Source organism: Balaenoptera borealis (assembly GCF_965194805.1).
Source record: "Balaenoptera borealis genome assembly, chromosome: 4".
Taxonomy (NCBI): Eukaryota; Metazoa; Chordata; class Mammalia; order Artiodactyla; family Balaenopteridae; genus Balaenoptera; species Balaenoptera borealis.
Window position 1 is genome coordinate 134176952 of NC_138861.1, and position 26451 is coordinate 134203402.

Here is a 26451-nt window from a genome sequence, read left to right on the forward strand (position 1 = left end):
GACTAATTTTTTTTTTAATTTTTAGATATTTTTCAGCTTATGTTTTATAAAAAACATAAAGTGCTTAAGACTTTATAAAGAAGAACCTGTATAGCTATAACTTTATATATATGTATAACTTCATACACACACACAAAATATTTCTTATTAAAGTAATTTAAATAATTTCTTTTAACCTTTATGTAGATTTATTTCATGGCATTCTATTTGGAAGACAGTTTTGAAATCCTCATTAAAATTATTTCAAAGACAAAAATTTATATTTCTCTAGAAACAATAACAAAAACCCTTAGAAAGATAATATATTCTATAAAAATATTATCATTTTTGAAAGTACAGTGCCAATGTAAATAAAATGTAGAACATATTTCCAGTATATACTTTCTACATATATTTATATTCAAATTTTAAATATATTTTCATAGATTTATTAAAATTTAATCATAAGAGACCTGAGGGAACACACAGTAAAAATTTCTCTCTAATAATGTGTTTCATTTGTATACTTTATTTTTCCTTTCTATTTAACTTTGATTACTCTTTCTGCATATATAAATAATATATATAATAAAATATGTTTAATATAAACTTGAAAATTTATTATATATAAATATAAGTTTTATATAAAATATAAATACTATATGATAGATATATTTATGATATATAAACATATGCTGTATATAATATATATGATATATAATACATATAATTCCTATAATTTCTTTATCATTTTGTTAACTTTAATGATTAAAAAGAAATCATATAGATTTCCTACTCATTTATAATGAATATTATCTAAGACTTTACAGAAAAAGGAAAGATAAATGACACAAGGAAATTCTAGGCCATTTTAATTTAAAGAACATTTGGATATAAAATGTGGTGTAGTCAAAACAACTAGACAATCAGTAGATCTGGCCTCAAATTTTGGCTCTGTCTCCCATGGTTCTATGACATTGGACAAGTTTTAAGTATTCTGTAAAATGATGACATTGGTTTCTTCTAGCAGAACAATTCCCTGCATCTAAATTTAATGCATTTACATGAGATGTACAGCCAAAATGAAGGAATGAAACCTTTGCAAGTTAATAAGAATTACGATGTGTTGGCATGGGTTAATTTTCTGATTATTTGCTACAGCCTACTAATATTTGTGGGAAAAGAATTTTGGCATAGAATTGTAACATCAGTAAAACTCACTTTTCAAGTTTGAAAAAGAACCAGCACAAACAAGTGGGAATGCTAGATTTCAGAAAAACAGAAAGCAGTTTCAAAGTAGCTGCTGTAAATCATACCCAAAGAGGGTATAAAACAAGAAAGAGATGAAAACTTAAGACAGTTATTTTCTTCGCTAAAGGCAGTATATTCCTTTCCTTAATTTTGTGACTTAAAAATACCACAAGCACAGGGACTGATTTTTTTAGGTCAAAACAAAATTTACCATCCTTAATTGAATTAAAATTGTTTTCAGGAATTGTTTATTATGAAGGAAATAACTTGGTTGAAAATTACAGCATATTAAACTTTAAAAAGATTGACAAACTCACGTTGAAAGCTTTCCAGAAAAGAAACCTCTTAAGACCTACTCCATTCTACTAATTCTAATTTTTTAAAATGAGGCATAGTTAGGTATGTTTCCATATTGGCCAAAGAAAAATAATTACACCAGTTTATCATTTCTTATATGCTTTAGAGATCATCACTTTTTTTTCTATTTCAAATAAATTTAGACAGTATTCTTTGGAGAGTAATAAAAAGTTGTTTAAAACGTGACATTATTGTAACTTAAAAATATTTTAATCAAAGTCATTTAATAAAACTTTACTTGAACGTGATGTGTCAGTTTGTCAATTTTCTCATTTACAGGTGTCTTTGGAAAACACTGCGAGCTGAACAGTTATGGATTTGAGGAGTTATCATACATGGAATTTCCCAGCTTGGACCCCAATAACAACTATATTTATGTCAAATTTGCAACTATTAAAAGTCATGCTTTATTGCTTTACAACTATGACAACCAGACAGGGGACCGGGCTGAGTTTTTGGCCCTTGAAATTGCTGAAGAAAGACTAAGGTTCTCTTATAACTTAGGCAGTGGTACCTATAAACTCACCACCATGAAGAAGGTGTCAGATGGACATTTTCATACTGTGATTGCCCGGAGGGCAGGAATGGTAAGATATTCATTCCACATTAAAACTTGTTTTATTGAATATCCAGTCAATCAGGCTGGAAACTTGAAAAGTTAAAGCATGAATTGTGGTGCAAATTGAGCTCAGTTATATGTATTCATTATTTGTCCAATTTTGTTATGAACTACAGCAGCAAATGGGTAACATTCTTCTTTTGCTCATGACAGCGTTGTTTGTCTCAAAAACAACTCACCTCAAAAACAAAAAGGGAACAAAGGAAAGAAAATACCCTAGTGCATAAACATTCCATTTTATACATTTCTTATATTGAACACATTTTTAAGGTTGTGTCCGAACAGTATTTAAAATGGCTCCTTTGCTTTTCTAAGTATCCTTGACCAAATTGAAGAAACAACTTGAAAACAAACAGGGAAAACTTTTCTACAAATAAATTACTGGTAAAAGATGATACTTAACACAGATTTCCATATAGTAGGTAATAATCCTTATTATACCAGCACTTCAGTATACTGTCATCTGTGAGGTCTATGACATGAAATTGTGTTAGGATGAAATATTGGTTTTTGACTATTAAAGTATTTTCAAAATTATAACTCAGTAATATCCAAGATTTCCATATTATATTCCATTTCATTATATGGCTCTCATAACAAGCAGGGTACATATTTAGCACTTGTGTTCATTAAACAAGTATTTTTCTTTATAAAGGGAAATGCGTCATATCTTTTCCAAGTTAATGTTTGAAAACATTTGACACAGAATAATAGAATGGAAGGATTAATTTATTTATTCATTTTTTTATTCCAACTCTCTCTCCATAGTTCCCCCCGTCTTCAACAGCAATCAAAGATTTTGGAAAAAGTAATTTGTAACAAAAACTATTTTTAAATATTTTTGGATTTTAACGCTTTTAACCTTTTAAAACCATAACTGCTCTTTAAAATTTTTATTTCACCCTAAAAGTGGAATAGAATGGTTAAAGTATTAAACCAACTATTAAAAGAAAAATTAGCCAAAAGAACAAAATAAATACTCTGAAATTTTTTTTAAATGAAGAAACTGGGATCTAAATGATTATAATTTTACCTCTTGGCTCTATGACAAGCTAGAAAAATATGAAAAATATGGTAATTATATAGTTCTGAGATGGATGAAATGAATCATATGAGAGAAGTATTTCTGCCACTAAACTTCAGTAATACTTTTTATTGTTGTACTACACGTAAGCAACTTGCAGAAACGATATTGAAAATGTTTTTACCATGTTTTTGCTAGCTTTTTCTGTGATCCATAATTAACTTTAAAAGCAAAAATTTTGTGCGCTCTATAATTACCAACTTCATAAAGCTATAAGACAGAAGCTACCTTATAACATTAATTTTTTTTCTGACAAATATGAATAACAAGTTGTCTTTATCAAAGGACAAAATTCTCCATTTGCTTCCAGGAATACTATAAATCTATGTTGAATTGGCATCAGATACAATGGCTTTTCTCTCCTCCACTCTAATTTATTACATTAAAGAAGATCTAAACAGCTTTAAAATACAGAACTATTTGCAATTATGGAAAAAAAAGAGAATAGTGATTAACCCTAAAGTGACCAAATGATTTTGTCAGCATGGTCAAGGTTAGCTGTTCAGATATTTCATCAGGTACATTCACCACATCCATTGTGTTGCTTTCAGAACCCTACTAGATTATTAGATGTATGCTATTTGAATATAATGAGAGGTGAGAAAACAGAAAAAGGAGTACAAATTTATGAATTATTTTAATTCTATATTGTCTTCCATTTCCTTCTGAACTTGGTGTTAATATCTGTAGCTATAACTTTTTTCTAATACATTTAATTTATAAAGTGTTTATAAAATTACCCCAACATTTTGAAAATGAGAATGAAACAAAAATAAAATTTAGTAACAATAATTATAATTAAGATCATTTAGATTCTAAAAATAATCTATTTAAAAAAATCTATTGAAAAGCACTCATTGGAGGTCTGATTTGATAGTAATTCAGATGGCTTTGTTAATTGGACAGAAAATCAAAATGTGAAGATAATATCTCCACATTTTTAGCATTATCACAAATAGTAATATAAATTATATCTAAAGTTGCATACATTTTGTATGAAAAGGTGCTTAATAAATTTAATAGAGGTATAACAAATACATCTTGGAAATAATTTTTCAGATTAGTAATAGGTAACTACACTCAGTTCTGCCTGAGATTTTTTACACCAACATAATATGAAACCAGTGTGCTTAGAGGACGATCTCTAGGAGAATAGGGATTTAGAAAATTCCAGTGTCCCTGATTATTGATGTACCCAGTCATATTGAATCTGACTAAATTAGGACAAACGTGGAGTCTGGTGTATATATGTAGATTGGTGCTTATGTTAGCCATAATGATTTTCTAATACTGAAAGGGAAACCTAATGGGGTTGGTAGATACCACTCACCACAACCCTCCAAGCATGTGTAAGGTAACCATATTGCTAAGATGTTGTCAATGGGCTCTTATATAGAATAGAGGATTTTACGTGGTGACCTCTAAGGTCCCCTTAAACTTCATGAACATTTGATTTTATCAAAGAAGGGCTTGGGAGCAAGAGGGAGAACAGAGAAAGAGGCACCATGAAATATGCCCAAAGGGAAAGAGAAAGAAGTATTTCAGTTCATTTGTAATATGTCACCATAGTCATGAGGTTTTGAATAATACTAAATGTGGAAAAAATGCCCTTGTCATTATTACTTCAGTCAGAGGAAAAATCTTTCCCTATTTCAGAAAACATCCAAAATAAGGCCCTACTGGATTTTGAATCTGTTGTTTTCTACGATTCAAAAGGATTTTTTTGGAAACTGGCAAAATCATTAACTTCTCAGCTTTGAATCATTGCATAGACAGGATAAAAATATCTCAATTTACAGTGGTAGTGGTAGAAAAATTCAACAGTAAAAGAAGGTACATTTAACTCTGAAGATTAAATTGAATGAGCTATTATTCAAATAAAACTTTCCCTCAGGTATTTTTTCCTTTGAGTTGTATCACTAAGCTTTTAGAAAATAAGAAAAAATATATTAAGTATTAACATTCATGAAAATATGATACCATTATGCAAGGTTTTTTCCCTAATTAAAGCATTCATAAATATCCATGTGATACTCTCTAGCTTGTAATAACTTTAAGGATCTCTAGAATGGATGGATAGCTTACATAGTATACATGAAGATGTGTTAACATTTTGTTTTAGAAGTAAATTGAAAGGAATTGTGCTTAAATTAATAGTCAACATAAACATACACTGTATTATGGAAACCTAATACCTCTTTTGAGATTGAATGTCCCTCAAATTTATAGATCACTGGAAAAAATTAACTTCTGAAAGAGTTAACTAAATAGGACATGAAAGTCTTGATATAGAATTGGAAGATAAATGTTCCCTAAAAATGTTAGTATTTATTATAATTTCTTTGAGAAGGTGGTAAAAAAAAATTACATGGCTTATGAGAGTTTGTGGTATGGAGTTTATAATCAGTTAGAATAATTAACTTATAGAAATATTTTTAAATAGTTTAGACACTAATATTTGAGGCACAGTAAGTATAAATTGGCCCTATTTATTATTTCTGAAATGTGAGATATTTAAGATATACTTTTACAAATCCTAAATATATACTTTTATGGACAATCCCTTAAAGTCATATGCAGTATCAATAAAAAGATGATATTAAGGAAACCAATCATTTCCATACATAATGAAAGAAGATAGAAAACCTGATACTTTTGCATTTAAGTCAAAGGTAATGTTAACTTGCTTAACTTCCCTGTGCTGTGTTTCCTACATTTGCTTTGCTTTCATTAAAATTAACCTCAAATGACAATTATTCTCTTTTTTTTTTTTTTGTTACTGAAGAAACTTTATTCCCAGAACAAGTGTGAAAATGTCTTTTTATTGGTACTAAAAGGGAATTTTAAGGCTGTAATACCAGCTCTTTATTCCTTAAAGGGAAGCAGTTACTATAATGATGTACTTGGAGCCACACGGCTAGTTAGCACCTTCCCTCTTCTTTGGGCAACCATGAAATCTATTATGTTCCCGCAGGAGGGCAGTTTTCAATGAGAAATTGCTACATTTGTAAAGAACATATTGACCATGATGAAAAGATTTTATCCACATCTACACGATGATGACAAAATTGGACATGACTAAAAGGTTTGGGCAGCCCAATTCTCAGGAACAAAACCTAGAAACAAATGTCATGATACCCATAAAAATGCCTTGATGTGTCACAGGACACCAATCTAAGCCTTTAATTCACATTCCAGTGCAGATGGCCTCAAAGGTGTTTTGGGTCAGAGGTTTTTAATTTTTTTTTTTTTTTTTTTTTTAGCAGAACAGCCCTTTTCTCAAAATTTTACATGGAACCCAAATATGTAAACAAAAAATATATATTGCTGGGCCAGTCTAGGTTGAAAATCATAGGATGGCAGTTCTACCCAGCAGTGGCCCCTGAGCTTCTGAAAGAATTTTCCAGGCACCATGAGATCTCATGAGCCCCCCCGCCCCCCGCCCATAAACTCTGATACTAAATTGGAGAAGATCAGGAAAAATGAAGGAGGGGGTATGGCAATAGAAGAGACTGTGCAATTATCCCCCAAAGACTGATCACACCCTAAAGGGACTTTACAATTACTGGATCCTACCAAGTTCTAAACCACATTAGACTTAATAGCATTAATTTTTTTCCTTCAACCTGGTAAGTGGGAAGACAATTGTCCTCAAGACAATTATTCTTATAAATGCTTTCATAGTATTTATTTTTCTGCTATACAAATGGACAAAGTTGGATTAGTCTTGTCCTGTGGTATTCAAGTAAATTTACGTAGAACCTTTGATTTTCTGCATTAGGAGAAACCCTTAGTCCTTCTGTGTTTCTGGATTCAGGGTTAGGCCTCTTCCTATGAATTACTGGCCATGTTCTGAAATACCACATTCTGAATATCAACTTTATAATCTCACCAATTAAGATATCCAAAGTTTTGCGGAATTTCACTGCAGTTTGGGAAACAAAGGGGGGGGGGCATCATTACAGCCTTGTAGAGCACAGAGTAACTTGGTTATGCAACAGCCATGGTCTTAAACTGGACCACAGCCATCCCCAATGGCCATTGCCCAATATAGAGAGCCCTGACTTCATCATATTCTTGGTCCTGGTGACCCTGACTTGATGACTTTGTTTATTGTTCAAATGGAGTGTTAATCTGTCCTACTAAACAGAAGGCTTTTGTCTCAGGGGAATATGCACCCCTTAGGATACAAAAATAATTACTGTTAGTTGTGGTTTAAATATTATTGGTGAGTTTCTACTGTATAGCAATATATAATAATGCATTCAGATTATACATAAATATGCTGTAATATGCCATTTATAAACAATGATTCTTATAAATGAAAAGAGAATCTAATCGACTTGTTTAAATTATCTCAAACTTTATCTTTTATACAAGTATTACGATCTTCATAGTTTGCAGTAATACTATTTATATTATACTTCCAAAATCTTTTTGTGAATATGAGTGAAATATTATTGGAAATAGACTTTTGAAAATTAGGAATCTAATTTTTTTTTATTTGTTGGAATAGTTGGATAGTCGGATAAACATTTTTCTTAAGATTGTAATCCCAGGAAGCTGTCCCAGACTTAATGTATGATATCCTAAGAGACATTAATAACATTTTTATTCTTTCATCTATAAAACAAAGGGGCTGGAGATTTTTAAAAGTACCCTCCCACTTCTTACATGCAATAATTTCACAATTTTACCTTTAGATATATCAAAGAAATATGTACCCCTAATTTGAGCATGTATTATAATTATATAATATTATAATATACTACATCAAAAATGTATTTCAACTTTAAAATCATGTCCATATAGAAACAAGTCCTGGGTAGTGTTGGCTGAAAAGGACAACAGGGTCAGTAGAATCCAAACTGAACATCTCTTTCTTTTGCTTTATAGGCAGCTTCCTTAACTGTGGACTCTTGTTCTGAGAACCAAGAACCAGGGTATTGCACTGTCAGTAATGTGGCAGTTTCAGATGACTGGTAAGTACAATTTTTAGTTTGATCTTTATTATTACTTGACATTCAAAATGAAATTATACCTTAACAATCATTTTATTATGCTCAGTATTATATAAAAGTTTAAGATATTTTGTCTTCTCCAAAGGGATTTTCGTACTGTAAAATGAAAAGTTAATAATTAGTCTACAAAATGTGTAAAAAGGGTGTAAAAATGAAGTGGTACAGATGAGGATAAAGTTAGAGAAAGGGAAGATGAACATAGCCTATCCTCTTTGAGAAGCTTCATGAAATAGTTGCACGTGACCTGGGTCCTGCAAAAAGGTTAGGATAAGGATCCCACCTCTTCTAAATGTATTTTCTGAAAGTTGTATGTGACAGTGATTGGCAGATATTTTTCAATAGCACCTGAAGGTGAAATACAACATTACCTCACCTAAAACATAAGTGATTTTGTTAGAAATAGTAACAAACAGAGAAAAAGAAATAGTGACACATCATTCATTTGCTTTAATCAACTTATTGGCATTCCTTATCATCTCTGTAATGAAGGAAAAGGTAATCTGACATTAATATTAGAGTTGTCACTTGTACTGCATTTTATTTTCTTTCCGATAATATGCTCCTTCTCTAAGACTCAACATTGTTATATACACCACATGTGACTAAGTGAACATATTATTTCCATTAGTTTTGTTATTTTTCATACCCTGAAAATCTAACAATCACATGCATCCATAGGTAATGTTTGCCATTCAAATATACCATGCTTTAATACATGCCAGAAAAAGTTATAGTCACCTCTTCTTTTATTTATTTGTTTGTTTGTTTATTATTTTTTTGGCTGCATTAGGTCTTAGTTGAGGCACGCAGGATCTTTCGTTGTGGCGAGCAGACTCTTCGCTGTGGCGCACGGGCTTCTCTCTAGTTGTGACAAGCGGGCTCCAGAGCACGTGGGCTCTGTAGTTTGTAGCATGCAGGCTCTGTAGTTGAGGCGCGCGTGGGCTCAGTAGTTGTGGCACGGGGCTTACTTGCCCTGCGGCATGAGGGATCTTAGTTCCCTGACCAGGGATTGAACCCATGTCCCCTGCACTGGAAGGTGGATTCTTTACCACTGGACCACCAGTGAAGTCCCTAGTCACCTCTTCTTAAGCTAAACATTGTACTGAAATCTATTGCTTTGGTATTAATACACGTATCTTTCCTTTCTTATGCAGGACTCTTGACGTTCAGCCAAATCGAGTCACAGTTGGAGGTATCAGATTGCTAGAACCAATCCTTCAGAGGAGAGGACACGTGGAAAGCCACGATTTTGTCGGGTGTATAATGGAGTTTGCCGTCAATGGAAGGCCTCTGGAACCAAGCCAAGCTCTGGCAGCGCAAGGCATCCTAGATCAGTATGGCAACCTTATTTCTTACCATTTTAAAGAAAGACACCAAAAGTGTATGATGATTGAGCATCAAAAGATGAAATTCATGTGCCCAAAGCCCTAAAAATACCAAATGTATTATGCTGTTTTGAATTTTAATTTTTTACTTATAGCTGTGAAATTTGGGAAAAAACAAATGGATGTGTGCATATATTTATGCATATACCTTTTACCTTACATAGTTGTGAAGAATATATGAGTTAAGTAAGTAAATCACATTGAAAGGAACCTGGCACATAGTAATATATAAGTGTTAGCAATAATATGTACAAAAACTATTTGAAATTAAATAGTTTTACATATAAATGTACGTATTCCCTTGGCCTGGCCCTAGGCTCAACTAAACGGACACGGCAGATCCTTGCTCTTGAGGGGTTCATAGTCTCTTTAAATCCCTGATTGTTGGCCTCTAGTGCAGCCATAATTATTGCCTGGCAATATATTATATTCCCCTAGTTTAGTCACTTTTCACTTCCTCAGTAACTATTTCATGCCTGTTCTTTCCATAAACCTCAAACATCATCTCCTGCATCCTTTTCCCAGCTAATGAATTTGCTTCCTAACTTGCTCAGAAAATTGGGGCAATCGAAACAAAACTCCCCAAAGCTCATTCCTCCACATCTGCCCATGCAGCCTAGAGTCTACCCTGTATCCTATCATTGAATGAACTGTTCTTCTTCCCACGAAGACCAACCCCTTTTTATGTGATAGACTCCATCCCCCCAAACCTTCTTAAAACAGTACTCCAGCTTTCTAAAGTGTTTCTTTTCTCATTTCAATTCAGGCTGCTATTTCTCCCCCCCCCCCCTTTTATTTTAAACTTGGTTAATCCCATTTTCACATTGTTCTGTCTTTGTCAAGTGATCAATAACCACTGTGTTGCTAAAATCAATGGTCAAGTCTCATCTTATTTGAACTTCAGCAACATTGAGAACAACGTTATTAGTTTGTCCACCAGCACACGGTACGCCCCTGGTTTTCTACTCTGATTCTTCTTCTCCTCTCCTTAACCTCTTCTCTTTTGTATCTATACTCATTTTTTAAGTCATTTTTTATAGTCCTTGCTTTTAAGTACTATCGCTAAAGCTGATGACTTTGAAATGTTTATCTTAAACTTGACCTCTCCTCTGAACTTTAGACCCTCATATCCAACAGCATACGGAATATCCTGCGTGTACTTCTAACAAGTATTTCAAACTTAAGTTTGAAACTGAACTTGTGGCCTTCCTTCCTGACTTCTCCCAAACCCACTCCTTTCAGGTTTTCCCATCTCAGGTAATAATAACTCAGTCTACCCACCTGGTCAGCCACAATTTGTAGACCACCTTTGACTCCTTTCTTTCTGACAAACCACATTCAATCCACCAACAAACAGAAGTCATGTCAATCTGCTATATTTAAAATAGATAACCAACAAGGACCTATTGTAGCACAGGGAACTCTGCTCAATACTCTGTAATAACCTAAACGGGAAATGAATTTGAAAAAGAATAGATACATGTATATGTGTAACGGGATCACTTTGCTGTACACCTGAAACTAACACAACGCTGTTAATCAACTATACTCTAACATAAAATAAAAATTTTTTAAAAAGAAAAAATAAATAAAATAAAAACAGAGGTCAGTTCTTACCCTGACTTATAAGGCTGACCTCCCTCTTGTCAACCAAATGGACCAGGAACTGTAAAGAGGCATAAAGGCAGTTTATTTGGGGTCTTAGAATTGCAACTCAGGGATCACAGATTCCAGCAGAAACCAAAGTAATGTCCCACCAGAAGAAAATGGGCAGGGGTTTTTTATAGGGAAAAGAGGGAAATTAATGCAGAATTTGGGCTGGAGGGTAAAATTATTCTATACATGTGATTGGGTTATGGAGCACATCTCATTTGTTACTGGGGAAAGTTATGTTTTCTTTAGTCCAGAAAAAGTCCAGTTCTCAGCATTATTCTTTCCTTTTTGCAACTTAGCAACTATTCAGCGGTTTTAATTTAGAGTGTTCAGCAGACATCCAGCATGGGTGGCAAACGTGGAGGTCCTTAGGTCATGTCCCAGCCATTTCTTTTATTTATTTATTTATTTATTTTTGGCTGCATTGAGTCTTCATTGCTGCGCGTGGGCTTTCTCTAGTTGAGGCGAGCAGGGGCTACTCTTCATTGTGGTGCGTGGGCTTCTCATTGCGGTGGCTTCTCTTGTTGCGGAGAGGGGCTCTAGGCATGTGGGCTTCAGTAGTTGTGGCACGTGGGCTCAGTAGTTGTGGCTTGTGGGCTCTAGAACGCAGGCTCAGTAGTTGTGGTGCACGGGCTTAGTTGCTCTGCGGCATGTGGGATCTTCCCGGACCAGGGCTCGAACCCGTGTCCCCTGCATTGGCAGGCAGATTCTTAACCACTGTGCCACCAGGGAAGCCCAAGTCCCAGCCATTTCTGAGATAGTTCTTTCCACACCCTTTACTTCCTCACCATTATCTACCTATTCTCCTTGCTCATGCTGTTCTGACGATATTGGCCACTTGATGTTCCTGAAACATGCAAAGGACACTTTCACTTCAGGACTTCCTCACTCAGCTCTTTCCTCTCCCTGGAATGATCTTCTATCAGATATACTTTGCTCTCTCTCCCTTTGTTTAGGACTTTACGAAAACAGATCCTTCCTTCACTGCCTAACCTAGAGATCCAGCAATCCCCTCAAAACTCCCAATCCCCTTTCTCTGCTTAATTTTCCCATAGAACTTCCTTCTTTCTAACATACTACACAATTATCTAATTTTTTTGTTTTTTGTCTGTGTCCCCCACAAGGAAAAAGAAATATTCCATGAACACATGGATTTTTTTCATCACTTTATCTCCATGCTTAGAACCATGCTTGGCAGGTAGTAGCCATTCAATAAACATTAGGTGCATGAGTTGTCTGGTGGAGGAGATGGGTATTCAGATAAACATGTGGCCCCTAGAGCACATGAACCAAAGTGTTTATTTGACCAAGAGGCTCAATTAAGAATTAATTAAAAAAGGGGGGACTTCCCTGGTGGCGCAGTGGATAAGACTCTGTGCTCCCAATGCAGGGGCCCGGGTTCGATCCCTGGTCAGGGAACTAGATCCCACATGCATGCTGCAGCTAAGAGTTCGCATGCCACAACTAAGGAGCCCACAAGCCGCAACTAAGGAGCCCACATGCTGCAACTAAGGAGCCGGCAAGCCGCAACTAAGACCTGACACAACCAAATAAATAAAAATAAATGTTTAAAAAAAAAAAAAAAAAAGGAATGATCACCTCTTTTCTTTATTGTGTAAGTTGTTATTTTGTTTAATCTTCTCCATTATGAATGAGACAGGGCATGTGTTATAGGACACCTTGTTAGATTAGATGCTCCAAATATAGTTGTAACCTGAGTTTCAAAGATTTGAGTTCATGAAAACTAAGCAGGTTCATAAAAGTTTATATCTAATTTTAACAAATTCCCGCCACCCGATTTTGTGCTTCATGCGTCTTTATTCTGTTTATTTTAGGTGCCCTAGACTAGAAGGTGCCTGTACTCACAGTCCCTGCCAACACGGTGGCACGTGTACTGATTACTGGTCGTGGCAGCAGTGTCACTGCAGAGAAGGACTGACTGGGAAATACTGTGAAAAATGTATGCAAGCTGTTTCATCTTCTGCCAGAAATTATAGTAACCATTAAAAGTATAAATATATGAACCTAAATATGTAATTGAAGTAAAAGAATTATGTTTTGATTCTAAATATTGAAAAGATTAAATGGGCAATACTTGGTAAAACACAGTGACATTTTTTAATTCATGTTTTCACCTGAGAAAGAGTGAAATCCTTTTAGAATTATTTACTAAATATGTCCTTCATTTCCATTTTATAAATATATCACTTAGTTATTTTTGTTTTACCTATTGGAATGCTAGACAATTTACAAGGTCAGGGGCTATATTCAGGCTTTGGCTTAATATTATCTGCATTTAGGGGATATCTCTAGTGAATATGTTGTATTTGGTTGAAAAGTATAATACTAAATCACTAAACACTGAGTTCAAAACATGCAATGGCAATAAAATCTGTTATAGTTCAAGGTGATACTTAAATTTTAAATTGCAATTATTGGAATTGGCTTCAAATATTACTTTTTAAATTCTTTTATTAGTTATTTGTTTCTAAAGCCTAATTTTATTGTTATTAAGACATTAATGATGTTCAAGCCATCATTAGAGCATGGCATTCTCTAATTTCAAGTTGTATATCCCACTAACTAGCCCTAATGGAGTCTCTTTTATAAAAATTGCTTTATTTTCAGATAAGTGGTTACTGCTTAAATCATTGCACTTATCTGATCACTTTTTAAGTAGTCATTTGATTCTATTATAATATGAGAATGAATAGAAATTTATGATTAAATTGCGTATATACTATAATCGAAAAGATCTTAGTAGCAGAGTATAATTGTGTTTATTTAGGATAAAATCAAAACATGGGAAAAGTACATTGTCACATGATATTTTTTAAAGTAATGAGTATTTAGTAGGTAGGAACCCAACTATATTTAGAAAATAAAATGTCACTCACTTGAGCAATGCCTGCAGTTTTATTTTTTAGTTGAGATATAATTCACATACTACAAAGTTTACCTTCTTAAAATGTACCATGCATTGCTGAAGCCCTTTTGAGCTCATTTTCTTTATGTCCTTTCTTTAGCTCTATTAGCTATAACACACACTTTTATACTTCAGAAGTGTGAACATTTTATCAGATTATGAAAAATTATAATTACATATGATGTTTATACATGATGACAAATTAAATTCGACGTGATTATTACTACTAATAAAGTTACTTACAAACGTGAATGTTTGTACAATTCTTTGTTCAAATTTTCCATGTTAGAGGGTTTAAAGATTACAAATCATTATAACTGTGAAAACATATATGGATTTATTAATTTTAGAAACACAGTGAAACTTATAATCAAATTCTTCAACTGTATATTTTTAACATGTGGCTATCTCTCAAGGTATTCATAATGTATGTAGCATGTATCAAATATTTTAATGAATATTTTCCAAATGAATAATTATCATAAAATGTTTTCTATTTCATGGTTCCAAAATGGATTTAAGCATTTGAAATCAACTTACACAATAATTCACAAGTGGGAATTATTTTTTCAGAGGAGGATATAAGGACGCTAATTCCAAAATCTTAATATTTTCATTGTTCTTTATTTATAATTTTTTTGTCACCAAAGAAACTCTTTAAGAAATGCCTATTGGATGCATTCATGTTTCCCTTTCTTCATTGGCTTTCAGCTATTACTCCTGACACGGCCTTATCATTAGAAGGCAAAGGGCGCTTGGACTACCACATGAGTCAGAATGAGAAGCGAGAGTATTTGTTGAGACAGAGCATCCGAGGCGCCATGTTGGAACCTTTTGGTGTGAACAGCCTGGAAGTAAAATTCAGGACAAGAAGCGAGAATGGCATTTTAATCCATATCCAAGAAAGCAGCAATTACACTACTGTGAAGGTAAGATAAAAGCTAATGGTGACTTCATTTGATTAGACCGCCTGCTGTGTCATGGTTTAAATCACTTCTCCCATAATTTCTATCCTTTTCTTCACAACCCATTAGAGTTCCGACTGAGGCTGGGCACTATTCCAATATCATCTATCTTAACTATTCCTCAGGCATTGGCCAGAGTAACAAAGAACTGAATGGTCTGGTTTCTAAACACTTTTGTTTAGAGTAGAGAGCACTGCTGTGTAGGCCAGCAAAGAAAGAATTTGTTGCAATCTATTTTGCCAGATAAAAATTTATATTGTTTTTACCCTACTTTTAAACAAAGTGAAACAAAAAAATAATATGCCTTTGAAATGGAAAAATGTGTTTTCCCAAGAATTATTCCAAACACTGTTATGTATATATTAATTGGAATGACTAGAATAAAAAATTTTTTGAAATTTTCTGGCTTTATTCTGGAACATATATTCAATTCACTATCCAGGTAAATCCTGTAAAGTTAAATACCTTTGGAATTTATAGTAAGTAAAATTTCAGTTAACTCCTCCAAATAATTTCTAAATAAATATTTTTGAAACATTATGTTTCATGATTGATTTATCATTAGGCTTTTACACATTTTTTTCCTCAGCTATAAATAAGATGCTAAACTGGTGAATAATTTCATTACATATGCATTTCCTGTCAGCTCTTAGCTTTCTTAATTTCTAAAATGATTATTCTGCTTTCTTTCCCACAAGTAAGACTTCATCTTTCAGACCATCATTTTTTTTAGTTTAGTTATATCAACTGCTTTTTTATTAATATCATTCAGTCTATTATAAATCTGCTGGTAATTTTTATATGAATTTTAGTTAATTCTTAAGAAAACAAATCCAGATTTCCTGAATTATTTTCACTTATAACTCAATATTTTGAAAATCACTGAAAGCTTAGTTCATAAAGAAAAGAGCAATATGCATAGAAAATTACTAGGTTTAATTCACATAAAATACTAAAAATAAAAACAGACATTCACCTTTGAACTTCAGCTTCTTTATTCTCAAAATTTCTCTCTGTCCATGCCAACTCAGTTGGTATGTGGCCTGTACAGAGCTTTAAATAGTATAAAAAACAATCTTTTTAAAATTCTCATAATCTCCATAGTCCAGCCATTCTCAGCTGGGGGTGATTTTACCACCCCTCCACAGGGGATATTTGGCAAAGCCTGGGAACATTTTTATTGTCCTGGTTGTTGGGAATGAGAAGGGTACTGCTGCCAACATCTAGTGGGTAGAAGTCAAATATGCTGCTAAACGCCCTTCAATGCACACCACAACACCCCACAAGAAAGAACCATCCAGTCTGAAATGTCAATGCTGAGGTTGAGAAGCTCTGCCCTAATCCAGTTGGAGAATATCTTCAGGTTATAATTTTACCTCCATCGTTGAAACAAAGAGCCCAGATCCAGAATTAATAGAGTAACTGCTGCAAAACGAAAACACCTAAGTCACTGTATAACGTTATTATTCGGTGTTTATGGTTTTCATTGAAAAGTGTATTGGAAGTAAAGAAAGTAAGGAAAGAAGTAGATCACCATATTCTACCAGAAACATTTTTTATATGCATTGAGAGGCTTTGACATTGAGGTCTGCGCGTTATCTGTTAGGCTGCTTCCAAGTCCTCGTGCCATTTAAATGACATATGAAATATTTCTGTATGTTATCTCTTTAAACCAAGAGATACAAAAACAATGTGCTTGAAGAAATTGGAGACAGAATATTTTTCTTCCTCAAGGAAGAAGCTGAATGTCGACATCCATTTTTGTCACCATAAAATCTTGCATTTCCAACAGGACAGCAGCATGCAACTTCTCCAGATTTCGTTGCATTGGTAGCAAGCCCTTAGAAAGAGATTTCTTTTTCCTTGAAGGGAAAATGAGTAAAAATAATGACTAATGCAGACCAAAATGCACATTTCTTTTGTATGAAAATTTTGAAAGGCGGTTTTTCAGAGATTCAGGGGTTTGGCAGGTGGAGTAAATAGATTAAAATGAAACAGTGATTAAGAAGCACTGAATAGACAGGAAGAGAGTGACTTTTGTAAGTAAGCAAGTTACTTGGATGACAGGAATCCGATCTGCTTATCCAGGCGAGGAAGCAAGTTAGAATGGACTGTTACTTATCAGTTAGCTTATCGGTGACCAAGGCCCCTGGTTTTCTTCTGTCTTTCTTTTGGCTCAGTTTCTGACAGTTGCTTTTTCTCTCTCTCTCTCTTTTTTCCCCTTCTTTTCTTTCTTTCTTTTTTTTTTTAATTCAGATAAAAAAAGAAACTAAGGAGAGAAAATTTCAGAGAGGAAAACAAAAGAAAAGCATTCTTAAGTATAACAGCTTTTGAACTGTATTTAAAGTGTTTCACAAATCTCTCTTCTTTCATGGCACATTGGGTATCTCCATATTTGGAAATGTGATAATGCCAGATGATGGGCTTTGTTTCTACTCCAAGTCAATTCTGGTTTTTGGTGTATTGTTTGTTTGTTTGTTTTTCTTTTGAAGTGAGGCCAGGTATGCCGTACAGAGTTAGGATGATTCCGAGCCCTATAGAGTCAAAAATAAATAAATGAGCAAATCAATCTATGAATAAATAAAACCAAGCAAAAAATGAGCATGACGTTTCAAAAGTTAGGGTGGGTAGAAGAGTTAGGTGGAGTATTATTGGGGAGAAGGAGAACATGAAGAATGTTGTAATGGAAACATATATTCTTATTCATCCTACTCCATGGTATGTTCCAAGGACCTTTTCATCAGAAATTGGTCGAATGAAAGGATGACATGGTGTGATCAATTAGGAGAGAAACACAAAGCTTGTGGAAGGCTCTTCTCAAGGCTTCTTTCCAAAAAAACTCTGGCTATAACCAAAGAGGAGTTGCTGTTTTCACTGTCTGTTTCATGAGACATTGCCCATTTGATGAAATGTTATTGTCATTTAACCACAATTTTCTTTTTTTTTTTCCCCCTGGGTTCAGTACTGGAATATATTACTATCTGGAGAAACTGCTTTAATAAAATATTACATTATGAATAACTTATGTAAATGTGTTAGGCATATTTTCCATAAAGTAAAAATGAACTCATTTTTAATTCTACCAGATGTGTTTGTTGCATGTAGAAAAAGCATTTGATCTGAGTGACAAAATAAACGGATCCATCCTTTCATTCCCGTCATTTGATACGCAGTGCCACTTTATCCGCCGGCCGAGGCACCAGCTCTGTCTGGCAGTAGTGATGGGATTATGCTCTTTTCATCCTGCCTTATAAATTATTTCATTTTCTAAGTGTCTACTTAGAAAACTGCAAACTTGGGAGCTGGAAACTGGAGTTAGAGCATCCTGTTACCCGATGTTCTACTGGGCAAAGTAAAAGAAACCAAATATCCCTTAGATAAATTTTAAAAGACAGCCAAAATAAAGACTTGTCCAGATGCCTCATTATTAAGAACTCACCCTTTATTCATCATCGTGGTCATCTTAATAAATAATAAGCATGATTTTTTACGATAAAATTCCAGTGTGTAATAGATGACAGGTAAAACAATTTCTTTATGTCTTCACTTTTCCAACTGTGCTTCATTTATAGTTAATCATTGATTTCTCTTTTTGGATATAGTTTTAAAATTTTTTGATAGCTATGGGCCACTTATTAAACAATTTTTTTAAACTTGCAATTGCCATTAAAATATAAGTACTCATAAAAAGGTGTGATTTACCTATCTTAAAATTAGTATTCACCCTATTATTTATCTCAGTTGCGTTCTGGAGAATAAATCTATACATCTTGAAAAATTAGTTATAAATATAAGAATATCTTGAAAACTATTGAACCTATTAAATGTGAAGGTATATGTTACCTAAAATTGTAAAGGCATACTCTAGCACAACCAGACTCCTCAACTGTTCTCTCTGCTTTATATTGATCAATGTTTTAAGGTTTCTTGACACTTTTATTTTTATTCAAGCATATCATAGTTCAATTGTACACTATTTTTAATATGTTTCACAGATTAAGAATGGCAAAGTACATTTTACGTCAGATGCAGGAATTGCTGGGAAAGTGGAGAGAAATATTCCTGAAGTCTACGTTGCTGACAGCCACTGGCATACTTTTCTAATTGGAAAAAATGGAACAGCCACAGTATTGTCCATCGACAGAATTTATAACAGAGATATCATTCACCCTACTCAGGATTTTGGTGGCCTCGATGTGCTCACTATATCTCTTGGAGGAATTCCTCCTAATCAAGCTCATCGAGATACTCAAACAGGTAAAGGCTTGTGTTGAGTAGAGACACAAAAGAAAGGTAAAATTGTTCCTCTAAAAGTAGTTGGATATCTGATAATGTCCATTATGAATATTCTAAGACTATCATAACTATCTTTAGAAAGTTGGTAATAAATTATTGGTCGTCACTTTCTTTAGGCATTTTCTACCAAGTACATAACTCAGCCCAGTGTGTTTTGATCCTTTCCTTGTGTACCAAATATTTATTTATATATTCATTCATTTACTCATCCGTTTGTTCATTCACACAATACTTATAGAGCCCTGTAGGTACTTGGCATGAACTACAATGGTGGACTCTTTCCATAGAATACATGGTCCTGTAAGGAAGACAAACATCAATCAAATCATTACACAAGTAACTATATTATTGTAACCTATGGTAAATGATGTGAGAAAGAATATAGAATTCTAAGAGATTGCCAAAAACGTGGAGAAGGGGAAACTTCTCTGGAAATTGACATTTGTACTTAAATCTGAACTATGAAGATGAGGATGGGAAAGTATGAAAGTTAATTTATATTGATGGGAACTAAAGGGAAAGAAGTAGATTAAGTCAGGATCACAGAACCCAGAATATTGGGGACTGATGTCACAGATGAAACACAAAGTTGGAGAATGAAAGTTCTCCTAGACTATGTGGCAATTTTTATCTCATTCTTGGAACAATGGGAAGTTACTGAAAAATTAATCACAGAAGTATTAAAAATCAGATATACAGTGACATTAAAGATCTTTCAGGCTACACCATGGAAAATACATTGGAGAAGGACAAGAGGGGACTTGCACAAATTAGCTGGGAAGATATTGCAGTGATCTACGCAAGGTATTGTGTGAGCTTGGACTAGTTTGGTGGCACAGGAGTTTAAAAGTAGTGGATAGGGAAGAATATTTTAGGAATGAAAATGAGCCAGAGTGTTGATGCTTTTGGTAAAATTCAGGAAGGTTTCTGACATTCCAACTAATGGGTAGTGCCACTAAGAGAGGAAACTGCGGAAGGGTGCAAAAAAAAAAAAAAAATCTATGGGGAACATCAAGATTTTGTTTGGAGCTTTCTGAGTTTGGAGCACCTTTGAGAAAGACCTTTGGGTAGATGGGTTAGAAATCAGGAGTAGACCAGCTGGAAATACTTATTTAGGAGTTATGAGTATCGAGCAGGTAACTGAAGTACTGGGCATGGATATGATAAGCAAATAGGAGGGTGTAGAGTAAAAAGAAAGCCCAGGGCCTCACCTTGAGTAATTCTAAGATCCAATGGTTGTTTAGAGGAGAATGAGACAGAAAGGGGACTAAGCCATAGAAAGAAAACCAGGAGAGGAGGAACAAAAGTAGATGTCCCAGGAGCTCATGGAAAAAGAGTGTATCAGGGATGGAAATGACACTAGGGTGGAATGATGCACCAAATAAGAGGAAAATTGAAAAATGTGTTGCAGAGTAAAGGAGGCAAAGCATAAAAGTTAAAGCCTAGGTAATAATTAGTTCTTATATATTTAGCCTGTTTTAGAATATGGATGCTAATTCATTTGGATGTTGTAAGAAAATAAGCCAATGTAAATTATGCCCTTTTGTTAGTGTCAAGATATATTCTTGGGCTTTGTGACTGGAGCATTAGCAATATTAGCACACAAATATTAGTGTAACAAAGTCTTTCTCAACTTTTTAAAAAATCATCGCCCTCTAAGGAGCTCTGTTAGATCTTCTTTTCCAACCCCTGCCATCACTACCGCATATAATGTTAATTGAATGAGTATACTCCATTTTTTTTTATTGAAGTATAATTAACTTACAATGTTCTATTAGTTTCAGGTATACAGCAAAGTGATTCAGTTATACATATATATGTATATATATATACACACAGATATGCACATACAGATTCTTTTCCCTTATAGTTTATTACAAAATATTGAGTAGAGTTCCCTGTGCTATACAGTAGGTCCTTGTTGGTTATCTATTTTATGCATAGTAGTGTTTATATGTTAATCCCAACCTCCTGATTTATCCACATCCCCGCCCCCCGTGCCCCCGCCACAAGTATACTCTATATCTGCCCTTTGGAGGCCCACAAGTCATGGTCATAGCTAAGATTTTTCTTTTGCTCTTTAAGAAGCTATGTTCAACTCCCCCGTTGGGAGCCGTATCACCTCCATTGAGAGTGCAAGATCTAACGCTTGAAGCTATTGGCCTATTTTGGTTCTTTTTAAGTAGTTTTAAAGTAAAATTTATTTTTATGTATGTCATTCTTGGTACATAGACTATAAAAATAAAACCAACAGATAATTAAAGGAGGGATAAAACGAAGACGCAGCCTGTTAGAGCCCTTCATGAATGTTCACCACGTTTTGTTATGGAAATCTTACTCATCTGGCTAACTTCTGTTGTAAGATGCACAGATTTATTGCCTTCGAACGGGGTGATGGCGCTGGGACTGTGGTGTCTAAACTCTCGTGATGTGATTGCGAAGCTTCTCTTGGGCAGATTTGTGCAGCCTGTTAAGCCTTTGGTTTTCACTAAAACGCCTTACTGCTCCTTCTCGCCCCGGCAGGGTTTGATGGCTGCATCGCTTCTGTGCTGTACGGCGGAGAAAGTCTTCCTTTCAGCGGGAAGCACAGCTTGGCCTCCATTTCGAAGACGGATCCCTCAGTGAAGATGGGCTGTCGTGGCCCGAACATTTGTGCCAGTAACCCCTGCTGGGGGGATCTGCTGTGCATCAATCAGTGGTACGCGTACAAGTGCGTCCCCCCCGGGGACTGCGCCTCCCACCCGTGCCAGAACGGGGGCAGCTGTGAGCCAGGCCTGCACTCCGGCTTCACCTGTAGCTGCCCGGAGTCACACACAGGCAGGACCTGTGAGACGGTGGTGGCCTGTCTCGGTGTCTTCTGTCCTCCGGGGAGGGTGTGCAAGGCTGGAAGCCCCGGAGGGCACGTCTGTGTTCTGAGTCAGGGCCCCGAGGAGATCTCCCTGCCCCTGTGGGCCGTGCCTGCCATCGTGGGCAGCTGTGCCACCGTCCTGGCCCTCCTGGTCCTGAGCTTGATCCTGTGTAACCAGTGCCGGGGGAAGAAGGCCAAAAATCCCAAAGAGGAGAAGAAACCGAAGGAGAAGAAGAAAAAGGGAAGTGAGAACGTTGCTTTTGACGATCCAGACAACATCCCCCCCTACGGGGAGGACATGACCGTGAGGAAACAGCCCGAAGGGAACCCGAAGCCTGATATCATTGAAAGGGAGAACCCCTACCTCATCTACGATGAGACCGATCTTCCCCACAACTCAGAAACCATCCCCAGTGCCCCTTTGGCTTCACCGGAGCAAGAGATCGAGCATTACGACATCGACAACGCCAGCAGCATCGCCCCTTCGGACGCAGACATCATCCAACACTACAAGCAGTTCCGCAGCCACACCCCGAAATTCTCCATCCAGCGGCACAGTCCGCTAGGCTTCGCCAGGCAGTCCCCCATGCCCTTAGGAGCCAGCAGCTTGACTTACCAGCCTTCCTACAGTCAAGGTTTAAGATCCAGCTCCCTGAGCCACTCGGCTTGCCCAACTCCCAACCCTCTGTCTCGACACAGCCCCGCCCCTTTCTCCAAGTCCTCCACTTTCTACAGGAACAGCCCGGCCAGGGAACTGCACCTTCCGATAAGGGATGGAAATACTTTGGAAATGCACGGCGATGTGTGCCAACCCGGCATTTTCAACTACGCTGCGAGGCTGGGAAGGAGAAGCAAAAGTCCTCAGGCCATGGCATCTCATGGCTCTAGACCGGGGAGTCGCCTGAAGCAGCCAATTGGGCAGATTCCTCTGGAATCTTCTCCACCAGTAGGACTCTCCATTGAGGAGGTGGAGAGGCTAAACACCCCTCGCCCTAGAAACCCAAGTATCTGCAGTGCAGATCACGGGAGGTCTTCTTCAGAAGAGGACTGCAGAAGGCCACTGTCCAGAACGAGGAACCCAGCGGATGGCATTCCGGCTCCAGAATCTTCCTCTGATAGTGACTCTCATGAGTCTTTCACTTGCTCAGAAATGGAATATGACAGGGAAAAACCAATGGTATATACTTCCAGGATGCCCAAATTATCTCAAGTCAATGAATCTGATGCAGATGATGAAGATAATTATGGAGCCAGACTGAAGCCTAGAAGATACCACGGCCGCAGGGCTGAGGGGGGACCTGTGGGCACACAGGCAGCAGCGCCCGGGGTTGCTGACAACACACTGCCCTTGAAGCTTGGGCAGCAAGCAGGGAATTTCAACTGGGACAACCTTTTGAACTGGGGCCCGGGCTTTGGCCATTATGTAGATGTGTTTAAAGATTTGGCATCTCTCCCGGAAAAAGCAGCAGCAAATGAAGAAGGCAAAGGTGGGACAACTAAGCCAGCCCCCAAAGATGGGGAAGCAGAACAGTATGTGTGACCTTTGTGTGCTGGCATTATAAAAATATTAAAAACAAGAAACACTCAAACCATTGTAAGGTTGCCGAATAGGGTGGGTCACATTTGCAAAACAGGCCAGTATGAACTGGTGTTAGAGGAAAACTTAAAAATAATAACCACAATGCTGCTGAAACAGACTCAAAACAACTCTTTAATTTAAATATGTTTGGTTGAATTTCTTTTCCTGCATGCATTGTATTTTGTAACTAGTCATGTGGCATGCAGCGTTTGGAAAGGTTTTTCTTATTTACCAATGTTTGATTTGTGACTTTTAAAATTAATACCGTTGCCATTGCCGAAATGAACTTGTGCTTTCACAGTGGGGTATGTGTATTGTTTCCATTGTATTATTATTGTCATGTTTTGCATTGCAAGATCCTTGAGGTTTAACCCATCTTTGTAAAGTATAGAAAGAGCTCTCCTATCCTTGAATGAACGACTAAGTATTAACACTTTTCAGAATTATGGATTCCGCATTCGATGTTGCTCGGAAATGTCTGAATATTTGAATATGTTTGTCATGACAGTGGGTACTAAAATTAAGTCATTTTGTTCAGCACTTTAGAACTTTCTTACAAAGTTTTGTTAAAAATGCCGAATCTTTTTTGTAAACAATTTTGGTCTTCTGACTTTCATGAGGCTTCCACTTGGAACAAAATGTTGTCCCCAGAACTCTGCCGCTCTCCTGCTGTGGAATGATGTCCTAGCAGCACTTCTCAGAGACACTTTTAAAAGTTATTTATTGAAAAATGTTCTATGCTTTTAAAATTTTAAAGAATCAACCTAAAGAAAGCCTATGATTGGACTTAGTTTTCAGCCATTTAACATTTACCCCAAGTACCCAGTTTTTATAATTTATATAAAGTCAAATTTCAACACTTCTTAACTTTCTGTCATTTTGTAGACCCTTTTTTTAATACTGTGTAAAAACTTTTTTTTACACCGAAGCTGTGTTTTTGATACTGATATTTTCCTATGCTGAATGGTTTTCTTACTTTCAGGGAAGGTAAGAAAATACCTTTTTTACATTTGTTACTTATGTAACGTTCATATTTTTCACAGTTTGATATTTGTAACATACTGTATGCTTTCTACTTTTAAATGCCAACGATAGAATTAAAATATTTATTTAAAATACTTTGCAGTCATAGTGTACTATTAATTTTTCATTTTCCCATACTCTTTCCATGCCCAATTGAGAAAAGTCTTTACTTGTCAATAGGGTATGACAAATTGAATGATAAATGGGCAACATCATTATCTTTTAAAAAACATGAGTATGGATAATTGCCAGAACAGATATTTTAAGGTCGCGTTAGTGCATTCCCACATGTCAGAGTTCTTGGACTTCCCTAGAGCATGATGAGTCTAGACTAGGTTGGACCTTAGGAGACTAACTTTGTTGTGAGCCTGGTTTAAGCATTCTGGCAAAAAATGCTTGGAAGTTCCCCCTAGATATGTTCACTAAAGGCCAGCTTTGGGCCAGGCTTATAATAATAGGAGTAGCAATGAATTAAAGCTAATTATGGGAAAATGTCTGGGTCTCATTTTCTCCAAGGATGCAGCCCCAAATTTTCCAAGTCCAGTCGTGGGTAGGAAGAATGACAGCGAAAGCTCTGTAACGCATACCTGTGTTTAATTTATTGATCACTCTGCTGCATAAATTCTAAACAAATTTTACAGACTATCTTAGCCAAGACAAACCCCTGTTTTCACATAGTCACCCAAGAGTGAAACAATCCAGGAGAAGAGACTAGCCCAGAAGAAATCCAGTGGTGTATAAATAGTTACATCTGAAATAACAGGACTTCTGCAAATTATGTCACAACCTCAGCACTTTTTGTAATTAAGTATCTGCCCCACACCTAATATTTGCTGAGAATATTATCCTCTACCACTAGTTGCCCCATAATGAATAGAGGTTTTAACCGTATGTAAAAGTTCTCAGTACATAAAATATGAAAAAGCTTTTAGTAAATAAAATATTTTAAATTAGTAACAACAGATTGAGATCTGTGGCAGAATTATTGATAGAAAATAAAATGTGGGTATAATTTAAATTTTATAGTATTCATATAACACAATTTAGGGACTGAGTGTAAGTTGCTAATCTAATTTGGGGGGTTTTTTTGGTCACCTGCAATAAGCCAACATATTTTAGTATTTCCTATGAATTTTAGGATGATGAATCTATGCACCAAATATGGGAACATGTTGATAGCTTTGCATAACTCAAAACAGGACACATTTTTCTTTCTGAGAAACTCTGAAGCATCTCAATGTCCTCAAGAATATAAACTCTATAATTGAGAACAGAGCTAAAAGTAAAATGATAGACATGATTATAGCTAAGGGTTAAGGAGAAGGAATCTGATGCCAGGATTCTGTATTCTAATTCTCTAGGAATTCTTTGTGAGATAGAGAATTACTATTCCCTTGATTAATCAATCCCAGTTTCGGCATAAGATAGAATTTTTATTGGAAAATTTCTAGCCTTTGGTTCTTCT

General features: G+C 35.6%; 1 protein-coding gene across 3 annotated transcripts in view; it reads left to right on the forward strand.

The window, feature by feature from the left end:
* Positions 1–25081, forward strand: part of FAT4 (FAT atypical cadherin 4) — a 171088-nt gene extending 146007 nt beyond the window's left edge. For 2 of the 3 annotated variants that reach the window (XM_082391370.1, XM_082391369.1), the window contains exons 12-18: positions 1867–2174; positions 8187–8272; positions 9466–9645; positions 13185–13309; positions 14987–15204; positions 19236–19497; positions 22060–25081. In XM_082391370.1, coding sequence (XP_082247496.1) covers positions 1867–2174; positions 8187–8272; positions 9466–9645; positions 13185–13309; positions 14987–15204; positions 19236–19497; positions 22060–23924 — 3044 coding nt within the window. In that variant the 3' untranslated portion in view covers positions 23925–25081. Of the gene's footprint in view, positions 1–1866; positions 2175–8186; positions 8273–9101; positions 9646–13184; positions 13310–14986; positions 15205–19235; positions 19498–22059 lie in introns of those variants that run through there. The other variant, XM_082391371.1, reaches the window with a different exon arrangement.
* Positions 25082–26451: the final 1370 nt, after the last annotated feature.